Source organism: Geotrypetes seraphini, chromosome 7 (assembly GCF_902459505.1).
Source record: "Geotrypetes seraphini chromosome 7, aGeoSer1.1, whole genome shotgun sequence".
Classification (NCBI taxonomy): Eukaryota; Metazoa; Chordata; class Amphibia; order Gymnophiona; family Dermophiidae; genus Geotrypetes; species Geotrypetes seraphini.
The window spans coordinates 73673588-73698472 of NC_047090.1; the positions used below are offsets into that span (position 1 = coordinate 73673588).

Consider the following 24885-nt stretch of genomic DNA (forward strand, 5'->3'; position numbering starts at 1 on the left):
GGAGCGCGTGCGAGCGGTCGTTCGGGGTGGGGGTGCGAGCGGTCCTGCTGGGGGGGTGAATCGGGCGTCGGGCGGGGTGGGAACTATGTTTAAAAACTTTTCTATACCGCGCTCAGGCGAGGGGTATGCGCGGTACGTAAAATCACGTATAACGCGCGCGTTATATCCGCGAAAATACGGTAATCGAATTAAAATCTAACGATTTAGAAGAAAGAATGATAACTGTTGAAGAAGAAATTTTAAACACAAAAACTGAAAAAAAGAAAATTGAAACACTTACTAAAGAACTGGAGGATTACTCGAATCGTGAGAGAAGAAGCAATGTTCGTCTGATAGGTTTACCGGAAGGAGCAGAAAAGGGGAATCCGGTGACCTTTATAGAAAACTTATTACCAAAACTACTTCCTCTACAAACTAAATATCCCATAGAGATTGAAAGAGCACATAGAGTGCCAACAAAGAGATCAGAAAAGCATCAAGGACCGAGGCCACTGATATTTAAACTACTACGCCACCAACAGGTCATGGAAATTTTTCATCTTGCAAAACAGAATAAAGGTTTACAATATCAAGATGCCCGTATTCACTTTGTCCCGGATTTTGCAAAAAGCACAGCAATTAAAAGAAAGAAACTGCTGGATTTGAGACCACAACTACGTGAACTGGGAGCAAAATTTGGTCTTGTATACCCAGCAAATATGAAAGTAACCATAGCAAACAAAACTTTAACCTTTGATAATTCTGAAGAGCTACAAAAATATATACTAAACCAGGAAATGCCAATGTCATCTTAATTTTCTTTATTTTATTATAATGAATGTCAAGTTTGAATGTCTTATAATATAAACAGGTAGGGGAAATGATATGTATTAAGAAGAGCTAATATCACCTTGTAGTTTTTGAAATTATTGATTGAATATAATAAGTATTTAGCAGATGAAAAACGGTATAGAATGTTTTTGACTCTGTTCAAAAAATTCCTACATTCTAGAATGGAATGATTCTTTAAATGATAAATTAACATATAAGTATACAAGATCTTAGATAAAAGTAATATAGTTTTTAAACAAGGAAGAATATAATATTTATTAGATAATAAATAAGAACTTGAATATAAAAACGAGATATAAGCCCTTAATTGGTTTTAGAAAGTTAATAAATAAATTAACTATTGATATTAATAATAACAGATGCTGTAATGAGCAGATCCTAAATACTATTATGTGATTGAATCATGGTCCAGAGCTTTCTTCCTATGGAATGTATGTAAGAATGAATGAAGATCTATGTATGTATATATAACCCACTTCTCAGAAGACAATACAGGAAGAATAAACCTATTAAAAATCCTTTCTCGGATTCAATGGAACTACAAATCCCAGAAGTCCTTGCAAAAGGAAATACATGTAAAGAATAACTCTTAAAACCGGATGAACTATGAACAAATATGAATAAATAAACTACTAGACTTGACAATAAAAGATAAAGGATTACATCGGATGAAAGATCACAAAATAAACTAAAATTAGATCGTCGCTGGAACCGGAACTTATTCGGAATTAACAAACTATTGAAAAGAAATGAATAATACTCTGGATATAAAAAATACGAAGAAGAAGAAAGGAAGAAAAAATAATATTTACTTGGATGAATAAAGATAATGGAATGACACATCTTTAACTTTGATATATCTTAAAAATGAAACTAGGAAGTATGTTATATGAATGAGGTATGACTCTGTATAATGAAGGAAGGAAGCTCTGGAACGGGAAAAAAAAAAAAAATCACATAGTACAAGTAGCACACATATGTGAAACATTGTTTATTTTCCAAAGAAATGAAACATCTCATTATATAATATATAAGTTTAAAAGAATTATAAGGATCTAGAATATATTCATAAACTTATATATTACTTAAAAATATTATAAAGAAATAGAATTAGAAAATATAAAGGTGATATATATGAATTTTAAAAAAAAAAAAAAATTTACAATATTTTTCATATTATCTGAATTAATAAGATATACTAATAGTTATAAAATATGAAAATGATACAGAAAATAATAATTGAAAAGATTAAATTTAACATTGGGGAAAAAAAAAAAAAAAAAGGCAAAATGTTTAAATATTATATGGATTGTTAATGTTATTTAGTAATATATGATATATTTGTGACTTATATCTGAATCTTAACAGGAAATGGACTTTTGTGGAGTGTTTTGATACCTGACCTAAGATGCGTGTTGCCAAGCATACACAGATAATATTGGGGGGGAAGGGAGGGAAGAGGGGAAGAAAGAGAATGGGGAAAATATATTATTACAATGTGTGGATATCTGAAAATAATAATCATATGATTTCATGTCAAATTTTAATTACAAAAGTAAATGGATATTAAAATTTTTTCAATTAATGTCAATGGCTTAAATCATCCTATAAAAAGAAAAAAATTATTAGGCTTTCTCCATAAGCAAAACGCAGATATTTATTTCCTACAAGAGACACACCTTTCGGACACTGAATCTAGGAAGCTAACAGAAGGATGGATATCAAAATGTTTTTATTCACCGGCAATAGGGAAGAAAGCAGGGGTAGCGATAATAATAAATAAGAAATGCAAAGCTGATTTTAAATTAATAAATTCTGACTCTTCAGGAAGATGGATACATATTAAAATGGATCTGGGAAATACAACCCTGGATTTATTTAATCTTTATGCTCCTAATTCGAACCAAATGGAGTTTTTTAATCAAATTCAACAGATATTACTACCACTGGCTACTTCTAACTTAGTAGTAGCTGGAGATTTCAATGCTGTAATGGATCCAATTGTGGACAAGAAACCAAGTAAAATCATAAAATCTTTAGGATTAGATAATTTAATACAATCTTGTAATTTAATAGATATATGGCGTATCCTTCATTTTAATGATCGGGAATATTCTTTTTGTTCTCAGGTCCATAAATCTTTTTCAAGAATTGATTATATTTTTGTAACTAATAACATAGCGCAGCGTGTATCAAAAGCAGTTATAGATCCCATTATAATTTCAGATCATGCTGGTGTGTGGATTAACCTTAAGAATTATAATATTGATCAATTTAATTCAATATGGAGATTTAATAATGATTTATTAGCAGATTCGAAATTCTTAGAAGATCTTAAAGTAAAAATGCAAGAATTCTTTCAACTTAATTCTTCAGATGACATTAATATAGAAATTTTATGGGATGCTTTTAAAGCAACAATGAGAGGAAATATTATTTCTTATTCAGCTTTTATTAAAAAACAACTTAAAAAACAATATGAAGATATGGAAAAACAAATTAAATTATTAGAAAATAAATTAATTAAAAAATGGGAAAACAATACATTACAAGAGTTGTTAAAAGTAAAAGTTAAATATAATGAGATTTCTTCTCAATATGTGAGAAAAGACATTTTCAATAAACAAGTACAATATTATGGCAATTCAAATAAAGCGGGAAAATTATTAGCAAATTTTCTTAAAGCAAAGAAAAGAAAATCTAAGATTATTGCAATAAAAGATATACAAGGTAACACACATACCAGCACAAAAGATATTATAACACAATTTCTTGATTTTTATAAAGAATTATACACTTCTAATTCTTATAAAAATAAAGAACAAGAAGGATTAACATTCTTAAATTCCTTTCTTGGACCTAATATTCCGGATCATATAAAAGGAAGTTTAGAAGATCCTATATCTTTAAAAGAAATAGAAACAGCATTGAAGTTTCTTAGAGTTGGATCCGCTCCAGGTGGAGATGGGTATACTGTTGAATTTTATAAATCATTTCAAAATATCATTTTACCACATCTGTTAAATTTATATCAATATCAAATAAAGAATGAAAATATTTCAGGTACTATGGCAGAATCGATAATTATAGTCTTACCAAAACCAAACAAAGATCCTACTCTGGTTTCAAATTACAGGCCAATTTCGTTATTAAATGTGGATAATAAATTAATGGCTAAAGTATTAGCACTTAGATTGGCAAAAGCTCTTCCTTTCATTATAGATGTACATCAAACAGGATTTATTGCTAAAAGACATTCATCAAATAATACTAGACTAGCATTCCACTCATTAAATTTAGCAAAAAATATAAATGATCCAGCTTTTTTAATATCTTTAGATGCAGAAAAAGCTTTTGATAGAGTGGAATGGAATTTTATGTATCAAGCTTTACAATGGTTTGGTATAGGCTCCGGTTTTATTAAAATGATCCAGACATTGTATAGCTCTCCTGGTGCAAGATTATATATTAATAATAATTTATCAACTAGATTTAATTTGCATAGGGGAGTTAGACAAGGATGCCCTTTGTCTCCATTACTTTTTGATATTGTCTTAGGACCTTTATTAATTGCAATAAATAAGACTAAGGAGATAAAGGGAATCACGTTTTCCAACTGGGAATTTAAACTTTCTGCATATGCAGATGATATTTTATTATATTTAAGAGAACCGGATACTACTATTCCATGTATACTTAATTTATTAGAGAAATTCGGCACTTTTTCTGGATATAAAATTAATTGGAGCAAATCTGAAGTCCTCCCAATTAATGTTCATTGTACGAAAGGACTATTTGACCCATATTCATTTATTTGGAAAGAAGATGGAATAAAATACTTAGGAATTATGATCAAAAATACAATAGAAGACACAGTCAAAGAGAATGAAAAACTTTTATTGAAAAAAATAACAGAAATGTGTGAGCAATGGAATCCATTACATCTTTCTTGGTGGGGAAGAATTCAAACAATTAAAATGATGGTATTGCCTGTGGTTTGTTATCAAATGAGTATGATACCAATATTTTTTCAGGGGTCATTTTATAAAAAACTTAACAATATTCTTACAAAATTTGTTTGGTTTGGGAAAAGACCAAGAATCGCTTTAGTATCATTACAAAGACCAATTGTGGAAGGGGGGGTAAATTTTCCAAATTTTTATAGGTATCATCAAGCCTATATTTTAAGACAGGGTATGTATTGGATCCTCCCAGATCTCATGGAAAATGTACCAGATTGGCTGTATTTAGAATGGCAGCTCCTGTTCCCTTTATATCCAGAACATCTAATTACCATAACAATGCCTAGGAGATATAAAGATAACAGAATCTTTTTAGATACTTGGAAAACATTGAGATACATAAGTAACCTATCACCAGAACCAATAGCTAAATCTCTAAATCAATCAATATGGGTAAACTCCAGGATCAGAATTGGCGGATTTAAAATCGTCTGGAAACAATGGATAAATGCAGGAATAAGAACATTGAATGATGTCATATCAGAAGGTTCCTTGCTTAGTTTTTCACAATTGCAAAATAAATTTGGACTAAATAAAACACAATATTTTAAATGGATGCAATTGAAGCAAGCCATTCAGGTAGGGTTCCCTGAATGGAAAGATCTTAATACCCAATATAGTTTGCAAGTTTTATGTTTCGAGGCGGATTTCTTGGGACACCAAGCCGCAAAATGGTATAAATTAATATATGGATTTCTAAATAAAAAAAAGAAAACTGGACTTAGGGATATTTGGAGCATTGAGATTGGACAGACAATTTCTGCATCTCAATGGCCAAGATTCTGGTCCTGGAGATTAAGATTAACAAAGTCAGCATCTATGAGTCAAACATGGATATTTTTATTACATAGAGTGTTATGGACCCCGACGCGCTTGCAAAAAATAGATAATACTAGATCTAATAGATGCTGGCATTGTAAAATAGAAGTAGGGACATTAGATCATTTAATTTTTTTTTGTCCTTGCATAAAAGCCTATTGGAATTTAATTTGGCCCCAAATTAACATATTACTAGAAAATCATATTGGTCTCTCATATGATACCATATTATTTGGTACTGCAATGAGAACACAAAGTCCAATATCAGCAAACAATAACAAATTGCTTTTAATATTGACAGGAGTTGCCATGCAGCAAATCACACAAAATTGGAAGGATTATACCAAGCTAAATTATACATTCTGGTGGAACTCGGTGTGTCACATATACAAAATGGAGAAAATATTAGCATTACAACAAGGAAATATAAAAAATTTTAAGAAAATATGGGATCCATTGACAAAATATTCTAAAGATCAGATATCTTAACACATTGATAATAATAATATAGGGTTAGGGAGGGAAATATAGAAATTAATATGAGGAAAAATGAAAAAACAAATAACAGGGGAAAGGGATTCAATATATATGATATGATATTGTACATACAACTATAATTATTATAAACTAAATATTATGCTATTTATTTATTGTAAGAATGAAAATTTTATAAATAAAAATTTAAAAAAAAAAAATGTATTGCTCAACCTACTTGTAGGATGGACCATTCCTTTAGATGTTTTCTCTGAGGTGGGAGCTTCAGAAGATCAAAATAGTATACTCCACCTAATGGCATGAACTGCCGTAAATCCACTACATCATTGTCAATGACCTCTTCTTGTTCATGTTGTTGAAACAGTAGATGGCTAGAATCTAAACAACCAAAGATAACTAAATTAGTATAAAGACACTATATCATTTGAATGCAGAAAGGAAAACAAGCCTTGCATATTTATACAGTGTTGTATATTTAAACCATTTATCACATAGAACATCTAAACATAGAAAAGAACAGTAGATAATGAAACTTGAAAAATTTGTCCCTCCATTCTCTTTAGTGGCTTTAAAATTCTTAAGTGCAATACGGGGCTATTTATTGTTCCAGAGAAATCAAAATAGTAAATTATCCATTTATATATTTCAGGCTTAAATAGTACTGGAAATATATGCAAGATGTAATCTTAGGTGCAATCATCATTTTGATGGTTTCCATTCTTACCCACAATGAGATGGCCAAGATGGGTGAACTAGAGGTCGTAGCCAAGGGGGAGGACCTGGATATAATTGGAATTACAGAAACATGGTGGACAGAGGAGAATCAATGGGATGTGGCGCTGCCAGGGTACAAGCTCTACAGGAGGGACAGGACCCACAAGAAGGGGGGAGGCATAGCACTATATATAAAGGACTCTATCTACTCGGTCGGGATGGATATGGCAAAGAAGGCAGAGGGGCTGGAATCGCTATGGGTCAAATTGCCGGGAAACAAGGGTGCAGGCATAAAACTGGGGCTGTACTATCGCCCACCTGGTACGCCGGAGGAAATCGGACACGACTTGGAAGCTGAACTGAGACAAGAATGCAGGACTGGAAGTGTAACAGTGATGGGGGACTTCAACTACCCGGGGATTGACTGGAGTACGGGTCACTCCAACTGCACTAGGGAAACAGGATTTGTAGAAGCTGTGAGGGACTGCTTCATGGAGCAACTAGTCAGGACACCGACGCGAGGGAGTGCTACTCTTGACCTCATCCTAAACGGATTAGGGGGGCCTGCAAGAGGGGTAGAAGTGGGAGGACCACTAGGCAACAGTGACCACAACGCGATCCGATTCACATTAGAAAGGGGGACACCCACAGTAAGGAGGACCGCAACAACTGCGCTCAACTTCAGGAAAGGGAACTATGTTGCTATGAGGGAAATGGTGGGGAGGAAGCTCAAAAACATCCTTAGGATGGAGACTGTAGGAAGCGCCTGGACCCTATTTAGGGACACCCTGCAGGAAGCACAAAGAATGTACGTCACAAGTTTCAGGAAAGGCGGCAAGAACAAGCGGTCAAAGGACCCGGTTTGGATCTCAACAGAAGTAAAGAGGGCAATAAACGACAAGAAAGTGTCCTTCCGGAGATGGAAAAAGGACCCAACGGAGGAAAATCACCAGGCGCACAGGAAATGCCAAAAGGAATGCCACCGAGAGGTTAGAAAAGCAAAAGGGAAATACAAAGAGGGGCTGGCCAGGGAGGCGAAAAACTTCAAGGCATTCTTCAGTTACGTAAAGGGGAAGCGACCAGCGAGAGAGGAGGTGGGGCCGTTGGACGATGGGGATAGGAAGGGAGTGATTAAGGAGGATAAAGAGGTTGCTGAGAGGTTGAACACGTTCTTCTCGTCGGTTTTCACGAGAGAAGACACATCTAATATACCGGACTCAGAGGAGCTCATGAGTGGGGAACAGGCTGAAAAATTAGAACACATAGAGGTAAGTAAGGAGGATGTCCTCAAGCAGATAGACAGGTTAAAATGCGGCAAATCGCCGGGCCCGGACGGGATCCACCCAAGGGTTCTGAAGGAACTAAGACAAGAAATAGCGGGCACAATCCAGCATGTTTGCAACCTATCCTTGGAAACTGGAGAGGTACCAGAGGACTGGAAATTGGCGAATGTCACACCTATCTTCAAGAAGGGATCGAGGGGTGACCCCGGGAACTACAGGCCGGTGAGCCTGACTTCAATTATAGGGAAGATGGTGGAAGCTATGATCAAGGACGGTATTTGCGAGCACATCGAGAGAGATGGCCTACTGAGAACAAGCCAGCATGGATTCTGTAAGGGAAGGTCATGCTTAACGAACCTTCTGTACTTCTTTGAGGGAATAAGCAGTCGGGTGGACAATGGGGAACCTATAGACATCATTTACCTTGATTTTCAAAAGGCTTTCAAAAGCCACATGAAAGGCTGCTTAGGAAGCTGTGGAACCACGGGGTGGGAGGGGATGTGCACAGATGGATCGAGCACTGGTTGTCGGGTAGACTGCAGAGGGTCGGAGTAAAGGGACAATACTCTGACTGGCGGGGAGTCACGAGCGGTGTGCCACAGGGATCGGTGCTGGGGCCGTTACTCTTCAACATATTTATCAATGACCTGGAAAAGGAGGCAAAGTGCGAGGTTATAAAATTTGCAGACGATACCAAACTGTGCGGCAGAGTTAGGTCCAGGGAGGAGTGTGAGGACCTGCAAAGGGACCTGGACAAGCTGGAAGACTGGGCAAACAAATGGCAAATGCGCTTTAACGTGGAAAAATGCAAGGTCATGCATATAGGGAAAAAGAACCCGTTGTTCAACTACAAATTGGGGGGGGGCATTGTTGGGAGACAGCAGTCTTGAGAGAGACTTGGGTGTGCTGGTGGATGCATCACTGAAGCCATCTGCACAGTGCGCAGCAGCCTCGAAAAAAGCCAACAGGATGCTGGGCATCATAAAGAGGGGCATAACAACCAGGACGTGGGAAGTCATCATGCCATTGTATCGAGCGATGGTGCGTCCACATCTGGAATACTGCGTTCAATATTGGTCGCCGTACCTCAAGAAGGACATGGCGGTACTTGAGAGAGTCCAAAGGAGAGCAACGAAACTGGTAAGAGGGCTGGAACACTGCCCATACGCCGAGAGCTTAGATAGGCTGGGGCTCTTCTCTCTGGAAAAAAGGAGGCTCAGGGGAGATATGATAGAGACCTTCAAGATCATGAGGGGCATGGAGAGGGTGGATAGGGACAGATTCTTCAGGCTGAAGGGGTCAACAGGCACGAGGGGGCATTCGGAGAAACTGAAGGGAGATAGGTTCAGAACAAATGTAAGGAAGTTTTTTTTCACCCAAAGGGTCGTGGACACTTGGAATGCGCTACCGGAGGAAGTGATCAGGCAGAGTACGGTACAAGGATTCAAACAGGAATTGGATGGATTCCTGAGGGATAGGGGGATCGTGGGATACTGAGAGGGGTGCTGGGATGTAACACAGGTATAGAAAGCTAACCAGGTAATGAGTATAGAAATCCAACCAGGTCGTGCATGTGCAAGACCGGAGGGTTAGGACTTCGATGGGAAGATAGGACTCAATGGGAAACCAAGGTGGCAAGGGGGCCCCTTCTGGTGACTCAGACAGGCCGTGAACTGTTCGGGCCGCCGCGGGAGCGGACTGCTGGGCGGGATGGACCTATGGTCTGACCCGGCGGAGGCACTGCTTATGTTCTTATGTTCTTAATGGTGACCATCTAGATCAGTGGTCCCAACCCTGTCCTGGAGAACCACCAGGCCAATCAGGTTTTCAGGATAATGAATATGCATGAGAGAAATTTGCAAATAATGGAAGTGACAGGCATGCAAATCTGCTTCATGCATATTCATTAGGGCTATCCTGAAAACCCGATTGGCCTGGTGGTCCTCCAGGACAGGATTGGGGACCACTGATCTAGATGTTAATTATTTTATTATATTTATGTATTCTGCATTTTATAATGCTGATTCCTCTAATGTAGGCCCAAACAGCATACCCAAGTACAGTGGTACCTCGGTTTACGAGTGCACCAGTTTGCGAGTGTTTTGCAAGACGAGTAAAACATTCGCAAACTTGGTGCCTCGTAAACCGAGCTTGCCTTGCTGTACGAGCGCCATCTCCCCGCGATCCAGCATCCCCACCCCCCGCTCGCATTGCCCCCCTCTACTGCGATCCTACTTCCCCCCCCCCCGAGCAGTCAATGACACCCTTTACCTGACTTGGCACCAGTGCCGGTGCCCGAAGATCCTCCCTCTTCTGGCGCGGCCTGGGCTGGGCGGTGCGTCGGAGATCCTCCTTCTTCTGGTCTGGGCTGGGCTGGACTGGCTTTGAGCATTTGCGCATGCTCAAAGCCTTCTGGTCTCGCTCTCAATCTCGGAGAGAGCGAGACCAGAAGGCTTTGAGCATGCGCAAATGCTCAAAGCCAGTCCAGCCCAGAAGAAGGAGGATCTCCGACGCAACGCCCAGCACAGGCCGCCAGAAGAGGGAGGATCTTCGGGCACCGGCACTGGTGCCAAGTCGGGTAAAGGATGTCATTGACTGCTCGGGAGGGGGGAAAGTAGGATCGCGGTGGAGGGGGGGCAATGCGAGTGGGGGGGGATGCCGGTTCGCAGGGGGGGGGAAGCTGGATCGCGGGGAGGGGTTTGGAACAGCGTCGGATTCCTCAAGGGGGGGAGAATGAAGCAGCGCCGGTAGCCTCGTGGGGGGGGGAGGAGGTGGAACCAATCAAAGCAGTTTCCCTTACTTCCTATAGGGAAACTCACTTTGATATACAAGCAAATTGGTTTACGAGCATGCTTCTGGAACGAATTATGCTCGTAAACCAAGGTTCCACTGTATTTGATTTTGTTTTATGACCATGTAAACCCATATTTCTGCAATTCTATTCTTAAAGACATACAATTTATAGACATAACTTCAGTTTTGGATTGGTTCAATTTGTATCCGAAGACAGCTGAATATTCCTTTATAGTTTCAAGTAAATGAGGAATAGCCTCAGACGATGTATATAATACGTCAACAGCATAAGCTGATAGTTTAATTGTTTGATCTCCATATTTAAATCCTTTAATTAGTGGATTGTTCCTAATGGCTATCAGCAAAGGTTCTAACGCAATATTGAACAACAGTGGTGAGAGAGGGAGGTGGAGAAGCCTATATGGCTCAAACAGGAACAAACAAATATATGGCACTAATGCAAGTATATTGCACTAGCTCCTAAGTCCAATTTGCATAGTTCCAACTTGGTCATCACATCTACGAAAAAAGCCATTAAAGCCGTAGATGATCTAGCATACATAAAATGGAAAAATACGACACTGACACCAATTTAGAATAATGAAAATGTCAAAATACAAAATCGGACTTTAAACTGGCCTCTATGGCAAAAACACAGAATATGGACATTAAACTACTTGTTGAATTAATGGATAGATACAAACTACATAGCCACCAATTTCTTCACTGGTTATAACTACAGTACATCATTGTCTCAAATCTGTGTTTCCAGATTTGTCTAACCTTGATACAATTCTAGATGTTGTGCTACACTGTACCAAGATTAAGAAAGGTAAAGGATCAGCATCAAAATAGTACAAGATTATGCAGACAAATAATTTTTGTAACCCGGAATCCAACGAAATTGCGTGGAATAACAAATTGCTATCTACATTCAACTCTGAAGATTGGAAACATATATGGACACAATTATTTAAATCAGTGAAATCTGCGTCATTGTTGCAGTCTATATACTTTATTCTACATCGGCCACATGGACCCCACTCAAACTAGCTAAAATAAGTAAAGAAAACCCAGAAGTATGTTGGTCCTGCCAAAATGAAGTGGTTTCAAAATTATCACACATGTTATACTCGTGTGCTTTTCTAAAAGTATATTGGGGCTCAGTATGGAAAATATCTAAAATCTTTTGTTGGTATGGATAATCCTGATGTGCTAGATGAACATCAAGCTAAATTACTGTATATATTAATATCACTGGCAATCAAGAACATATTACACCCCTGGAAAGACTTGTCTAAACTTGATTCTTCTACTTAGTGGAACACAGTATGTATAACTGCTAAATATGAGAAAGTGATTGCATTTAAAAATAAGTCGCTAACAGTGTCTAAGATAATATGTTCTTGATATCCTTGACACTAATGTTGAAATGGATGCTTATATGAATCTTAATACTGCTTCAAGAGATATAGTTCTACTATGTATAACTCCACTATAGTGAGTAATTTAATTCACGTAATGAACGCTGGTATACATATGATAAACCCCAACAATTAGATGTTTTGTCTTCTCTCATTATAACATGTATAGAATACTTCTGATGTTAAGGGTTCCTTTTATTAAAGTGCGCTAGCATTTTTAGCGTACGAAGGATATTACAATGCGCTACACGGCTAGAACTAATGCCAGCTCAATGCTGGCGTTTGCGTCTAGGATGCAGGGCAATGTAGCGCGTGCTACTCCACGCGTTAATACCCTAACGCAGCTTCGTAAAAGGAGCCCTAAATGATAGTATAGATACCTAATGAATGATACAGCATTATGTTACTTGTTGTACGCAATACTGTTACTGAAGTATTGTACACTGTTTTCTCTTTCTTTATATTGTATAAAACTGGAAATTTTTTCAATAATAATTACTGAACAAAAAAGAATATGACAGCAGATGAAAACCATAAGGCCTATGTAGTCTGTGTATCCACACCAATTACTACTGTTCTGCAATACCTTCCTTTTCCTCAGGAGATCCCCTGCACTTGTTCCAAGCTTTCTTGAATTAAATACAGTGGAACCTTGGTTTACGAGCATAATTCGTTCCAGAAGCATGCTCGTAAACCAAATTGCTTGTATATCAAAGCAAGTTTCCCCATAGGAAGTAAGGGAAACTCGCTTTGATTGGTTCCACCTTTCCCCCTTCTCTAGCAAACAGCAAACAACTAGTTTTCTTGCCGACAGCCTTGCAAATTCACCAGATACAACCTCCACCCCTGCCACCTGCTACTGTTCCTCTCCCCATTTTGAGCAGTCTCCCCTTTTCCTCTTGCTGAGTCTTGTTCCACACTTCCTCCACCCAGCATTCACACCTCCTCCCCCCCCCCCCCCCGAGGCTACCGGCGCTGCTCCATTCCCCCCCCCTTGAGGCCACTGTCGCTGCTCCATACCCCTTCCCGCAATCCGGCATCCCCCCCTGCGAACCGGCATCCTCCCCCCGCTCGCGCTGCCCCCCCCTCCACCGCGATCCTACATCCCCCCCCCCCCCGAGCACGGCAATGACATCCCTTACCCTGACTGGGCACCAGCACCGGTGCGCAAAGATCCTCCCTCTTCTTGCGTGGCCTAGGCTGGGCGGTGCGTCGGAGATCTTCTCTCTTCTGGTCTGGGCTGGGCTGGACTGGCTTTGAGCATTTGCGCATGCTCAAAGCCTTCTGGTCTCGCTCTCTCCGAGATTCTCAGATTCAGAATCTTGGAGAGAGCGAGACCAGAAGGCTTTGAGCATGCACAAATGCTCAAAGCCAGTCCAGCCCATCCCATCCCAGAAGAGGGAGGATCTCTGACGCACCGCCCAGCCTAGGCCGCGCCAGAAGAGGGAGGATCTTCGGGCACCGGCACTAGTGCCCAGTCGGGGTAAGGGATGTCATTGCCGTGCTCGGGGGGGGGGGGATGCCGGAATGCTGGGGGGGATGCTGTTCACGGGGGAGGGCGCTCGTACAGCAAGGCAAGCTCGGTTTACGAAGCACCAAGTTTGCAAATGTTTTGCTCGTCTTGCAAAACACTCGCGAACCGGTGCACTCGTAAACCGAGGTACCACTGTACTATCTTTTTGTTTGGGGTGCCCAAACTCTCTGCCCCTGACCCCACCCCCGTAATAATAGTACTAATTGTAATGCCATTTCTTCCATTCCTTAATGCCATGTTCTGAAAGGTGTTTTTTTCCTCTCATTTAAAGCAGATAATACAACAAGGCTAATCAACCCCATTCTACCTCTATTTAAAATGTACTAAAAATCAAACATCAGATCATCACATAAAAAAGCCTCTCCTTTCTCAGCCTCCAATGACTGCTGCTTTAATAGGAATTCCATCTACTAGTTTAACAATATTTAATTCAATTGTACCATTCCATATCGAATTAATGCAAAAAGGTGTAAGTGGCACCTACAAAATGAAAATTGTCAAGTCACTAAAATATTTCTTTAATGAGTACTACCCATAATGGACTATAAACATTTGGGACAGTCCCCCTCATGCTCTACAATCCCCTCTATATTTCTTTCCTCTACAGCCCCCCCCCCCCCAGGATGCTTACAACTGCAAAATTTCTTCAGCTGCCTCCTTTTCCTAGGATCCCTGCATTTTAGCTACTTCATTATATTTTTTCACATATAGTGCTATTCTTCCGTTTCTCTCTTTTCCTCCCCTTATTCCTGTTGTACTCACCTTATTTGTCTCTTTTCTTATAAAGATTGTATTTCCTTCCCTATTTGACCTAATGTACCGGTTTGTTATGTCCCCCTGTTATTTGTAAGTGTTTACTTCATGTTTTAATTGTATTACTAGTAGATTGTGACTCGCTTAGCAATCCCAGATAAGTGATTTTATCAAATTTTATTAAACTTGAAATTCCTCCAGCCCACTCTCCAATACTCTCCCAAGAAACCAGAGAGCAACACTGGAGAAAAAGTGATGCACGTTCCCCTGTATTGTGCAAAATATAAAGATAGCAGAAATAAATTTCAAAAATTCACATATTACAATCATTACACTATAGGTTAACAAATACAAATAAAACAAAATGTGGATAATATGATACCATTTTATTGAACTTAATACATTTTTCAATTAGCTTTTAGAGGCCAAAACTTCTTTCCTTAAGTCAGGACAGCATACAGTAGTTCCTGTTATGACATGAGGAAGGGAGGGTTTAGTTTCCAAACACTAATTAAAAATGTATTAAAATTAGTCCAATACGGTTTCCAGTCGCCGTAGTATTTTGTTTCGCCCCCTTTGGGAAGTGTGGCGTAGGCTGCTACCTTTTTGGCGGCAGGATCCTCATGTCAGTGTGTTGCTGCCTCTGACCGGTAATCGTGCTTTTCTCCCGGGGTTGTTTCCCTCTGTCTTTGGGCGTTGGCGCGCTCGCGGATTTGAGTTGTTGTTTCATGTGTTGCGAGTGGACGGAGTGCTTCTATCCTGTGAAGAGTTGTTGCGTGGTGGTCTGCCTCCCTCGGGTCTTTTCTTTGCTCATTGTCAACTGAGGCATTATATCAAGGACATTGAGAATATCACTTTACGGGGGGATACAGTACTACTAGGGGACTTCAATTTGCCCGATGCAGACTGGAACACACTTTCAGCATCTACCAGCGGAAGTAAAAGGCTATTGTCCTCCATAAGGGGAGCACAACTCAAACAATTGGTGTTGGAGCCTACTAGGGCCCAGGCGATACTGGATCTGGTACTCACCAATGGAGGAAGTGTCTCAGAGGTATCAGTGGGCGACAAGCTAGCCTCCAGCGACCACAACATGATATGGTTCAACCTCAAAAAAGGTTTCACTAGATCTAACACGACAACAAAAGTTCTCAGCTTTCGAGGCACTGACTTTAAAGGCATGGGAGATTTTGTCCATCAGGCACTGCGACACAAAGCGGTGACCAATGATGTGGAGGCTATGTGGTCAACCTTGAAATCAACCCTACATGCAGCAACAAACCGTTACATAAAATCCGTGAGTAAACGACGAAGAAAAAACAGACCTCAATGGTTCACCACAGAGATATCAGACCTCGTTAAAGACAAGAAACGAGCATTCATTCACTACAAACACTCGAAGGGTAAAGAGGCTAAAATAAAATATATGACTAAGTCGTCAGCTGTCAAACTGGCAGTCAAAGAAGCCAAGCTCCGAGTAGAAGAAAACTTAGCGAAAAACATTAAAAAGGGGGACAAATCTTTCTTCAGGTGATAGAAAAAGAAACACAGATGGAATAGTACGCCTCAGAAAACCTGACGGAAATTATGCAGAATCGAACACAGATAAAACCGAACTACTAAATGAGTACTTCTGCTCAGTCTTCACCTGCGAGGCGCCAGGGTCAGGTCCAAAGTTAAAGGTGAAGCATAACTCGGGAGACCCGTTTCAGAACCATGAGTTTACACCCAGTGACGTATACGACGAACTATCGAAACTCAAGGTGAACAAAGCCATGGAACTGGACAATCTGCACCCAAGGGTGCTCAGAGAGCTGTGTGACATCCTAGCGGAACCGTTAGCCGTACTCTTCAATCTCTCTCTAAGTACGGGAAAAGTCCCATTGGACTGGAAAACAGCTAACATCATTCCTCTGCACAAAAAGGGTTGCAAGGCAGAAGCTGCAAATTACAGACCGGTGAGTCTCACGTCGATTGTGAGTAAGCTCATGGAAACACTAATCAAACGCAAACTAGACATGATCCTTGATGAGGAGAACCTATGCAACCCCCACCAACACGGTTTCACCAAGGGTAGGTCATGCCAATCCAATCTTATCAGCTTCTTTGACTGGGTAACTAGGAGGATGGACCTGGGAGAGTTCCCTAGATGTCGTGTACTTGGACTTCAGTAAAGCTTTTGACAGCGTCCCCCACCGTAGATTACTGAGCAAGATGAAATCAATGGGATTAGGTGAAACACTAACTGCATGGGTCAGCGACTGGCTAAGTGGGAAACTTCAGAGGGTGTTGGTTAACGGTACCCTCTCTAAAACGTCGAGAGTGACCAGTGGAGTGCCACAGGGATCAGTCTTGGGCCCGATCCTTTTCAACATATTTATAGGAGACATGACTCAGGGGCTTCAAGGTAAAATAGCATTATTCGCCGACAATGGCAAATTATGTAACACTGTGAGTGACACCGCAAGTAAAAATGATTTGTCCGACAGCATGAAGCAGGACCTGCTTTTACTGGAACATTGGTCCACAACCTGGCAGCTGGGCTTCAATGCGAAAAAATCAAGGTCATGCACCTTGGTAACAATAATCCGTGTAGGACATACACACTGAATGGTGAAACCGTGTCCAGGACTACAGCAGAGCGGGATTTGGGGGTGATCATTAGTGGAGACATGAAATCAGCCAATCAAGTGGAGAAGGCTTCATCCAAGGCTAGACAAATGCTGGGATGTATCCGTAGAAGCTTTGTTAGCCGGAAGCCAGAGGTCATTATGCCGTTATACAGAAGCATGGTGAGACCTCATCTGGAGTACTGTGTGCAATTCTGGAGGCCGCACTACCGTAAGGATGTGCTGAGAGTTGAGTCGGTTCAGCGAATGGCCACCAGGATGAACTTGGGCTCAAGGATCTCTCGTATGAAGACAGGCTGCACAAGTTGCGGCTATACTCTCTCGAACGTAGGGAGAGGGAGATATGATAGAGACATTTAAGTATATCACTGGTCGCATAGAGGTGGAAGACGACGTTTTCCTTCTAAAAGGACCTTCGTCCACAAGGGGACATCTGCTGAAAATCAGGGGGGGGAAATTTCATGGGGATACCAGGAAGTACTTCTTCACTGAAAGAGTGGTGGACCATTGGAACGAGCTCCCGGAGCAGGTGATCGTAGCCAGCAGCATACAAGATTTTAAGAATAAATGGGATGCCCACGTCGGATCCCTACGAGGGTAGCATAGAGGAGGGCAGCTTGGGGACGATTGATAGAGTGTAGATTGGGGGAGGGTTGTTGGAGTGAGCAGACTTGATGGGCTATGGCCCTTTTCTGCCGTCATTTTCTATGTTTCTATGTCAAAGGACCAAATCACATACTGCTTTGGGACGTAAAGAGGTCAGAAAGCCTCTGCTTGCTGCACTTGAGTGATTTCGCGGCTCTGTTTTAGACATCCCTTCTCTCTGCTCTTCAGCCTATTAGCTTTGACATCGCGCCCACCCTACAGCCTACATTCGTCTGCACACCGCCCCTTCCCTTTGATCTTGTCTACGCGCTTGCAGCCTCAAGCTCTAGCTTCCATTGCGGCAGTGCAGGCATTTCCTTGCATGCAGACATGAGCAGAAGGAGTTCGGAGCAGAAGCTGCAGCTCATCCACGAGCAGATCTAAGCCTTCCCCCGACTTCCCATCAGCAGGCGTCTACTGAGTGGGACGGATGGTTGGTGTGGGTTTCGCCGCGTCTCTTCTACTATTACTTATTATAGCGCTGAAACAGTCTCCTGCCTCAGACATAGAAACTGTCCAAGAGCCGGAGGGGCAGCTTTAGGTTAGCGGCACAGGGAGGAGGGTTGGACCCCGATGTCAGTGAGGCTGATTTTTTTAAAAATACAAATTGATTCGAATTGGAAATCGGGCAGCACTAGTCTACACCCTCTCTCTTCCCTTCCATCCAGTGTTTGCACCCCTCTCCCTTTCCATCCAGCACCTGACCTCTTCTCTCCCTCTTTCCATGTCTGAACCCATCCCTCCCATCACCAACTGCCTTGTTTTTCCTCCTCTTTACAGTCAACATTCAGCATCCTTCTTCTCTCTACTCCCATGCCATCGAGTGTGTCTGCTCCCTTCCATCCAGTGTCTCTCCCCCTCTCTCCCAAGTCTGCCTCCTCTCCCCTGCTACATTCAGGTGTCACTGTCAGCAAGATAAAAAAATAGGCATCAAGGGGCCGTTCTATTCATCCTCACATCTGCCAGTCCCATCCCATTCTGACATCACTTTCAGTTCTGGTGCAGCCACAAGGATGAAAAGAGTGTCCCTTTTGTTTTGCTACTGCAAAAACAGTGGCAGTGGAAAATGGGGAGACTTTTGAGGGTGGCATGGTACCCATGGCTTCCCCTGTTCCGACGCTCATCGCATCAGCCATACAAGAAGCTGCTACTTGATCTACCATTGAAAAATTTACCTGTATTTTTCTTCACTTTCCTGCTGCATGATGAAGAGAGAGAGAAAAAAAATAGGATATATCCTGTGGAATCCCTGCAATTAATCAACCAACTATAACACAGATGGAGCATAAGACCTACAGCAGTCAGGAGCGGTCCTTGCTGTTGGGCTACACGAGGGAGAACCTGCCTAATTTAAGATAACATTGAGCCCCAACAACCAACTGCCATCTCCTCCTCAATCTCAGGTATCTTCAATCAAAAATCCATCAATATCCTCATTCGCTCTCTAGTTATAACACATCTGGACTACTGCAATTCCTTTTACCAAGGTATTACCCAAAAAGAAATCAGACATCTTCAGACAATACAAAAACACTATGGTTAAACTCACAAGGCTAAAAAATATGATCATGTAACCCCTCTTTTGAAACAAGACCACTGGTTGCCCATACCCCACCGCATCTCCTTCAAAATCTTACTTTTTGTATTCAAAACAAAACAAGAAAGCACACCAGCTTTTATCGACAGATTTGTTGATCCCTCACACAACATCATGACTATTAGAGAATGACACGGTGGCGGTTTACTCGCGGCCACCGCATTTTAGCCGCGGGTCACCCACCGAAAATGGGGAAGAAAACTAGCAGTCGCTGCGGCGACGGGGACAAGGCCATTCACCGCCCACGGGGCGGTGAATGGTCTTGTCTCCGCAGTGAGGTATCAAGGATCGCGCGGTCCCCGCAGCCACCGCCCGCCCGCCCGCCCGCAGCATTTAGCCAGCTCCCTCCCTCCACCTCACCTTAAATTTCGAGTTTTCCGGCTTCCTTTTTTCCGAGCCGCACGTGTTCAAAAATCCGTGCACGCGCGGCTGCGCGAGTCAATCAATCTTCTCCTCTGACGCAACCGGAAACAGGAAGTTGCAGGAGAGGAGAAGTTTGATTGACTCGCGCAGCCGCGCGTGCACGGATTTTTGAACACGTGCGGCTCGGAAAAAAGGAAGCCGGAAAACTCGAAATTTAAGGTGAGGTGGAGGGAGGGAGCTGGCTAAATGCACGGCTTTTTGAACGCGTGTGGCTAGGGAAAAAGGAAGCCGGCAAACTCGGAACGAATATAAGGTGAGGTGGAGGGAGGGTGGGGGCTGCTGGACCATTCTTCATTACTTTGCCATACTAATTCCATTCTATGTTAGGTGCCACGGACTCAGATTCGAGTCCTAGCGATGATGAGTTAAAGATCCCAAAAGAAGCCAACTTCTAAATCCAGTGGTTAGAGCTACACTCCTTGTGACCCTGGGCAAGTCACTTAATCCCTATTGCTTCTGACACAATGGGCAGTTCCAAAGACCAAGACTGGCCAGTGTCAAATACAGGATGCTGAGCTTGATAGACCCTTAGTCTCCACTGTTTTTAGTGATCAACAAAGTTCTATGTTTCTATAATCACCCTAATTCTGTTATCATTGGACTAGATATTCAAAATGATTTAAATGGCCAGGACAGGCTCTTGGCTGTTCAAATCATCTGTCCAGGGCTAACCAGGCATTTTCAATCTTCATGTTCAGCCCAAATGGTGTCACACAATTCAGCAAAAATACCCAATGTTGTTCCTCATAATTTAAATATTGCTCATAGAAGGAACAACATTGGGTATTTTTGCAAATGGAAGTTGGAGGGTTAATTCCCTTGAAACAGCCAATTGAGTGAAACATGAATTCATGCTGGGACACAAGATAGGTTGAATTTGTTTTGAATTTAAAAAGAAAAATGATCAATGAAGAATACTATAATGGCAAGAAAATATAATGATAAAACAGCAACTAATTTTGCCTATTTTTATATATTAAAAAAGTACTACATAAGGTGAATGTCCATATTGCTGTCTGTTGTTCTGCTGAGCACTGGCATTGAAACAGCAAAATGCATTTATTGCATACTTGTCCTCTGTCGGAAACATTATGGTGGTATATTAGTTGTGTTAATAAAAATTTATAAACAAAGCCCTGCCAGCTGAACATCTTTCTCTAGTTCAGCAGCAGGAACTTTGATTTATAAGAATGGAATACACTAAATATTTAGAGTACTAAGGCTTATATGGATGCTGCGGGGACAGTGACGGGGCGGTGAATGGGATGGCAGTGACGGTGACGGGGCGGTGAATGGAATGGCGGTGACGGGGCGGTGCAGAGGATGGTGGGCCGGGGACGGGGCGGTGACGGGGACAGATTTTTTCCCCGTGTCATTCTCTAATGACTATTACGATCTTCCCAACAGAATCTCCTATCAATTCCTTCTCTTCACCATATATTTTATGACACAACATGCAAAACAATCTTTTCTGTTGTGGCCTCTACCTTATGGAATGCGCTCCCCAGCAATATCAGGAATGAAACATCTTAGGGAGCAAAGGCATCCTTAAATAGGAAGGTCTTTAGATTTGTCCTAAATTATGGGTAAGGATATCTCCTCCCTTTGTGTTAGGCCTTTATATTATTTAGTTAAGTTGCCTTGAGCCTGCATAAGTATGAGTGACATACAAATAGAAGATTAGATTAGATCAATTTTCAGCCTCCCATTTTGCTTGGGTAACTACATAGGTACGCAGATGGCATTGTTCAATAATGTCCTTGATTTCATAAGAACTACCTGAAAGTTCTTCTGGATGCATTGTAATCATGCTTCCAACTGCTTCATTTGTTGGCGGTCGTCCTTCATTTACAGCTTCTTTCAAAGATGGGCTGAAGCTCATAGTGCTCTAAGAATTAAAACATTTAATATTAGATCAACAAAATGTAAATAAATATGATCATCCCAAAAGACTCCCTTTGTTAGACTGAATAACTACTGTAATATATCACATTTTCAAATACTTAAACCTAATTGGCAAACCAAGAAGAAAAAATAAATATATAATTTTAATAGTCAATTATCTTACTTAGGAAAGCAGTGAACTGGCTCTTACATATTCTTAATATATTTCATTACTTGAAAATAAGAACATAAGCAGTGCCTCTGCTGGGTCAGACCAGAGGTCCATCGTGCCCAGCAGTCCGCACACACGGCGGCCCATCTGGTCCAGGACCTGTATAGTAATCCTCTATCTATACCCTTCTATCCCCTTTTCCTTCAGGAAATTATCTAATCCCTTCTTGAACCCCAATACCGTACTCTGTCCTATCACACCCTCTGGAAGCGCATTCCAGGTATCCACCACCCTTTGGGTGAAGAAGAACTATCTAGCATTGGTTCTGAATCTGTCCCCTTTTAATTTTTCCGAATGCTCTCTTGTTCTTGTAGTTTTCGAAAGTTTGAAGAATCTGTCCCTCTCCACTTTCTCTATGCCTTTCATGATCTTGTAAGTCTCTATCATGTCTCCAAGTCTCCGCTTTTCCAGGGAAAAGAGCCCCAGTTTCTCTAATCTTTCGAGTATCGCCATATCCTTAAGGTACGGTGACCAATATTGGACGCAGTACTCAAGATGCGGGCGCACCATCGCCCGATACAATGGCAGATTAACTTCTTTCGTTCAGGTTGTAATACCTTTCTTTATAATACCTAGCATCCTGTTCACCTTCTTAGAGGCCACTGTGCCGACGGCTTCATTGTCTTGTCCACCAGTACCCCCAAGTCCTTTTCTAGGCTACTTTCACCCATTACCAGCCCTCCCATCGTATAGCTGTATATTGGGTTTCTGTTTCCTACATGCAAGACTTTACATTTCTCTATATTAAACTTCATCTGCCATCTTTTCGACCATTCTCCTAGTTTGTTCAGGTCCCTTTGTAAATCTTCACAGTCCTCTTTAGTCCTAACTCCACTAAATAGTTTGGTGTCATCTGCAAATTTTATTACCTCGCACATCATCCCTGTTTCTAGATCATTTATAAATACATTGAACAGGGTTCTAGGGGGGGGGGGAGTCCTTGGCCTACATAGTTGCTGCTGGTATTCTTTTGATTATTGGGAAGGGTGGGATCAGACCCTGCTGCGAGACTCCTGCACTTGACATTTACCATGGTACTGGTGCTGCTCGGGTAGGTCCTGAGCGTCATGTGGCTGCCCTGGGTATGGCTGGGAACCTGGAGTGGATTTTTTCCGCACTTAGCATTATATATGTTTGTACTAGCCCCTTTTGTACCTGCTGGCTATCACTTTGAGAATAGTATCCTGGAATGTTTCAGGCATTACCTCTCCCATAAAACGAACAAAAATTTTAACACAGCTCAAACGACATAAGGTCAACATAGCCTGTCTGCAAGAAACCCGACTTACAGACTTAGAACATCAGAAATTGAGGAGGTCCTGGGTAGCCGCAGTGCATGCAGCATCTTTAACTCATAAGCGGGCAGGGGTGGCGATACTGATTAGTAACACATTGCCTTACACTGCGAAAGTAGTAGCCTCGGACCCACAGGGCCGCTACCTCTTGCTGCAGTTGTCAGTAGGCACATATTCCTTTTACTTGATGAATGTATATGCACCTAATACCTATGACCATTACTTCTTTGAGGGTCTAACTGCCATGCTTCTTGGGCGGGTTACTGATCCGGTATACATTGCAGGGGATTTCAATCAGGTGTTTGACCCGACTTGTGATCATTCTCAGCCGGGACCTGGTGCGAGTATATCTCATACCAGAGGCCTGCCCTATCTTTGCGCCACTTTAGATCTGGTGGACCCGTGGAGAATTCTCCATACCACTGAACGGGATTACACACACCGCTCCAGAGCACATAACACACAATCTAGGATAGATTACATCCTTACCACGCGCAGAGCATTTCTAAATGTGGATGCAGCGGTAATAGGCCCGACGGTGATTTCAGATCACACGATCTGGCTAGATGTGAATGTGGGCTTCGGTTTACGCGGACCTGTATGTTGGTGCTTCCCTAGTTATCTATTTTCTGATGACCATTTCAAAACATACCTAACGACTAAATGGGGTGAATTCCTAGACTTTAATGGTCAGCATAGCAATTATCCGACACTGTTTTGGAGCACGGCTAAGGTGGTGCTCAGAGGAGATTGTATAGCTTATGTAATAGCGTGTAATCGCCGTTGTCCCGGGGAAAACTGCGGTTGGAAAAAGAACTAGCAAGCGCTAAGCATCAGTATACCCTGTTCCCGACCCGCCACGCTAGGGAACACTTAGCTTCCGTGGAAACAACCCTCAACTCCTATATACATGAGCGCACGGTGAAAATGCTCTTGTATCAAAAATTTCGCTACCATCGCTATGGAAATCGGGCAGGGAAGTTATTAGCCCGCTTGACTTCCCAGGTGCGGGGTCACGGTTATGTTTTGGTATTGAGGGATAGTACAGGCCAATTTCAACACACTACTGAACACATTGCACAAATTTTTCAGTCCCACTTCGGGAAGATATATGGGCGCCGGGACTCGGGAGCTGAACCCCTTATTAAGGACTATTTCACGGATTCAGATTTACAGCCGCTCTCTGACTCGGATGTTAGGTTTCTTAATGCACCCATCACCCCTAAAGAACTACATAAAGCTATCCACAATCAACAAAATTTTTCGGCTCCAGGGCCGGATGGCTTTACGGCAGAATTTTATAAACTGCTCCCAGGGCAGCTTAGTCCTTTTTTAAGGGACTATTACTCCTAGGTAATCCAGGATGAACATTTCCCTGGAGAAGCGAATGAGGCTTTAATCACGTTGATATTGAAGCCTGGCAAAGACAGTTCTGCTCCCGAGTCCTATCGCCCAATTTCTCTGCTGAATGTAGACATCAAAATTCTGTCCAAAATCTTAGCTGATAGATT

General features: G+C 41.6%; 1 protein-coding gene across 5 annotated transcripts in view; it reads right to left on the reverse strand.

Annotated features, from left to right (window-relative positions):
• CASC1 (cancer susceptibility 1) overlaps window positions 1-24885 on the reverse strand; it is a 156785-nt gene that overhangs the window by 44331 nt on the left and 87569 nt on the right. For all 5 annotated transcript variants that reach the window (XM_033950857.1, XM_033950858.1, XM_033950854.1 and 2 more), the window contains 2 exons: window positions 21743-21851; window positions 6385-6545 (listed from right to left, as the gene is read on the reverse strand). In XM_033950857.1, coding sequence (XP_033806748.1) covers window positions 6385-6545; window positions 21743-21851 — 270 coding nt within the window. The remainder of the gene's footprint in view (window positions 1-6384; window positions 6546-21742; window positions 21852-24885) is intronic.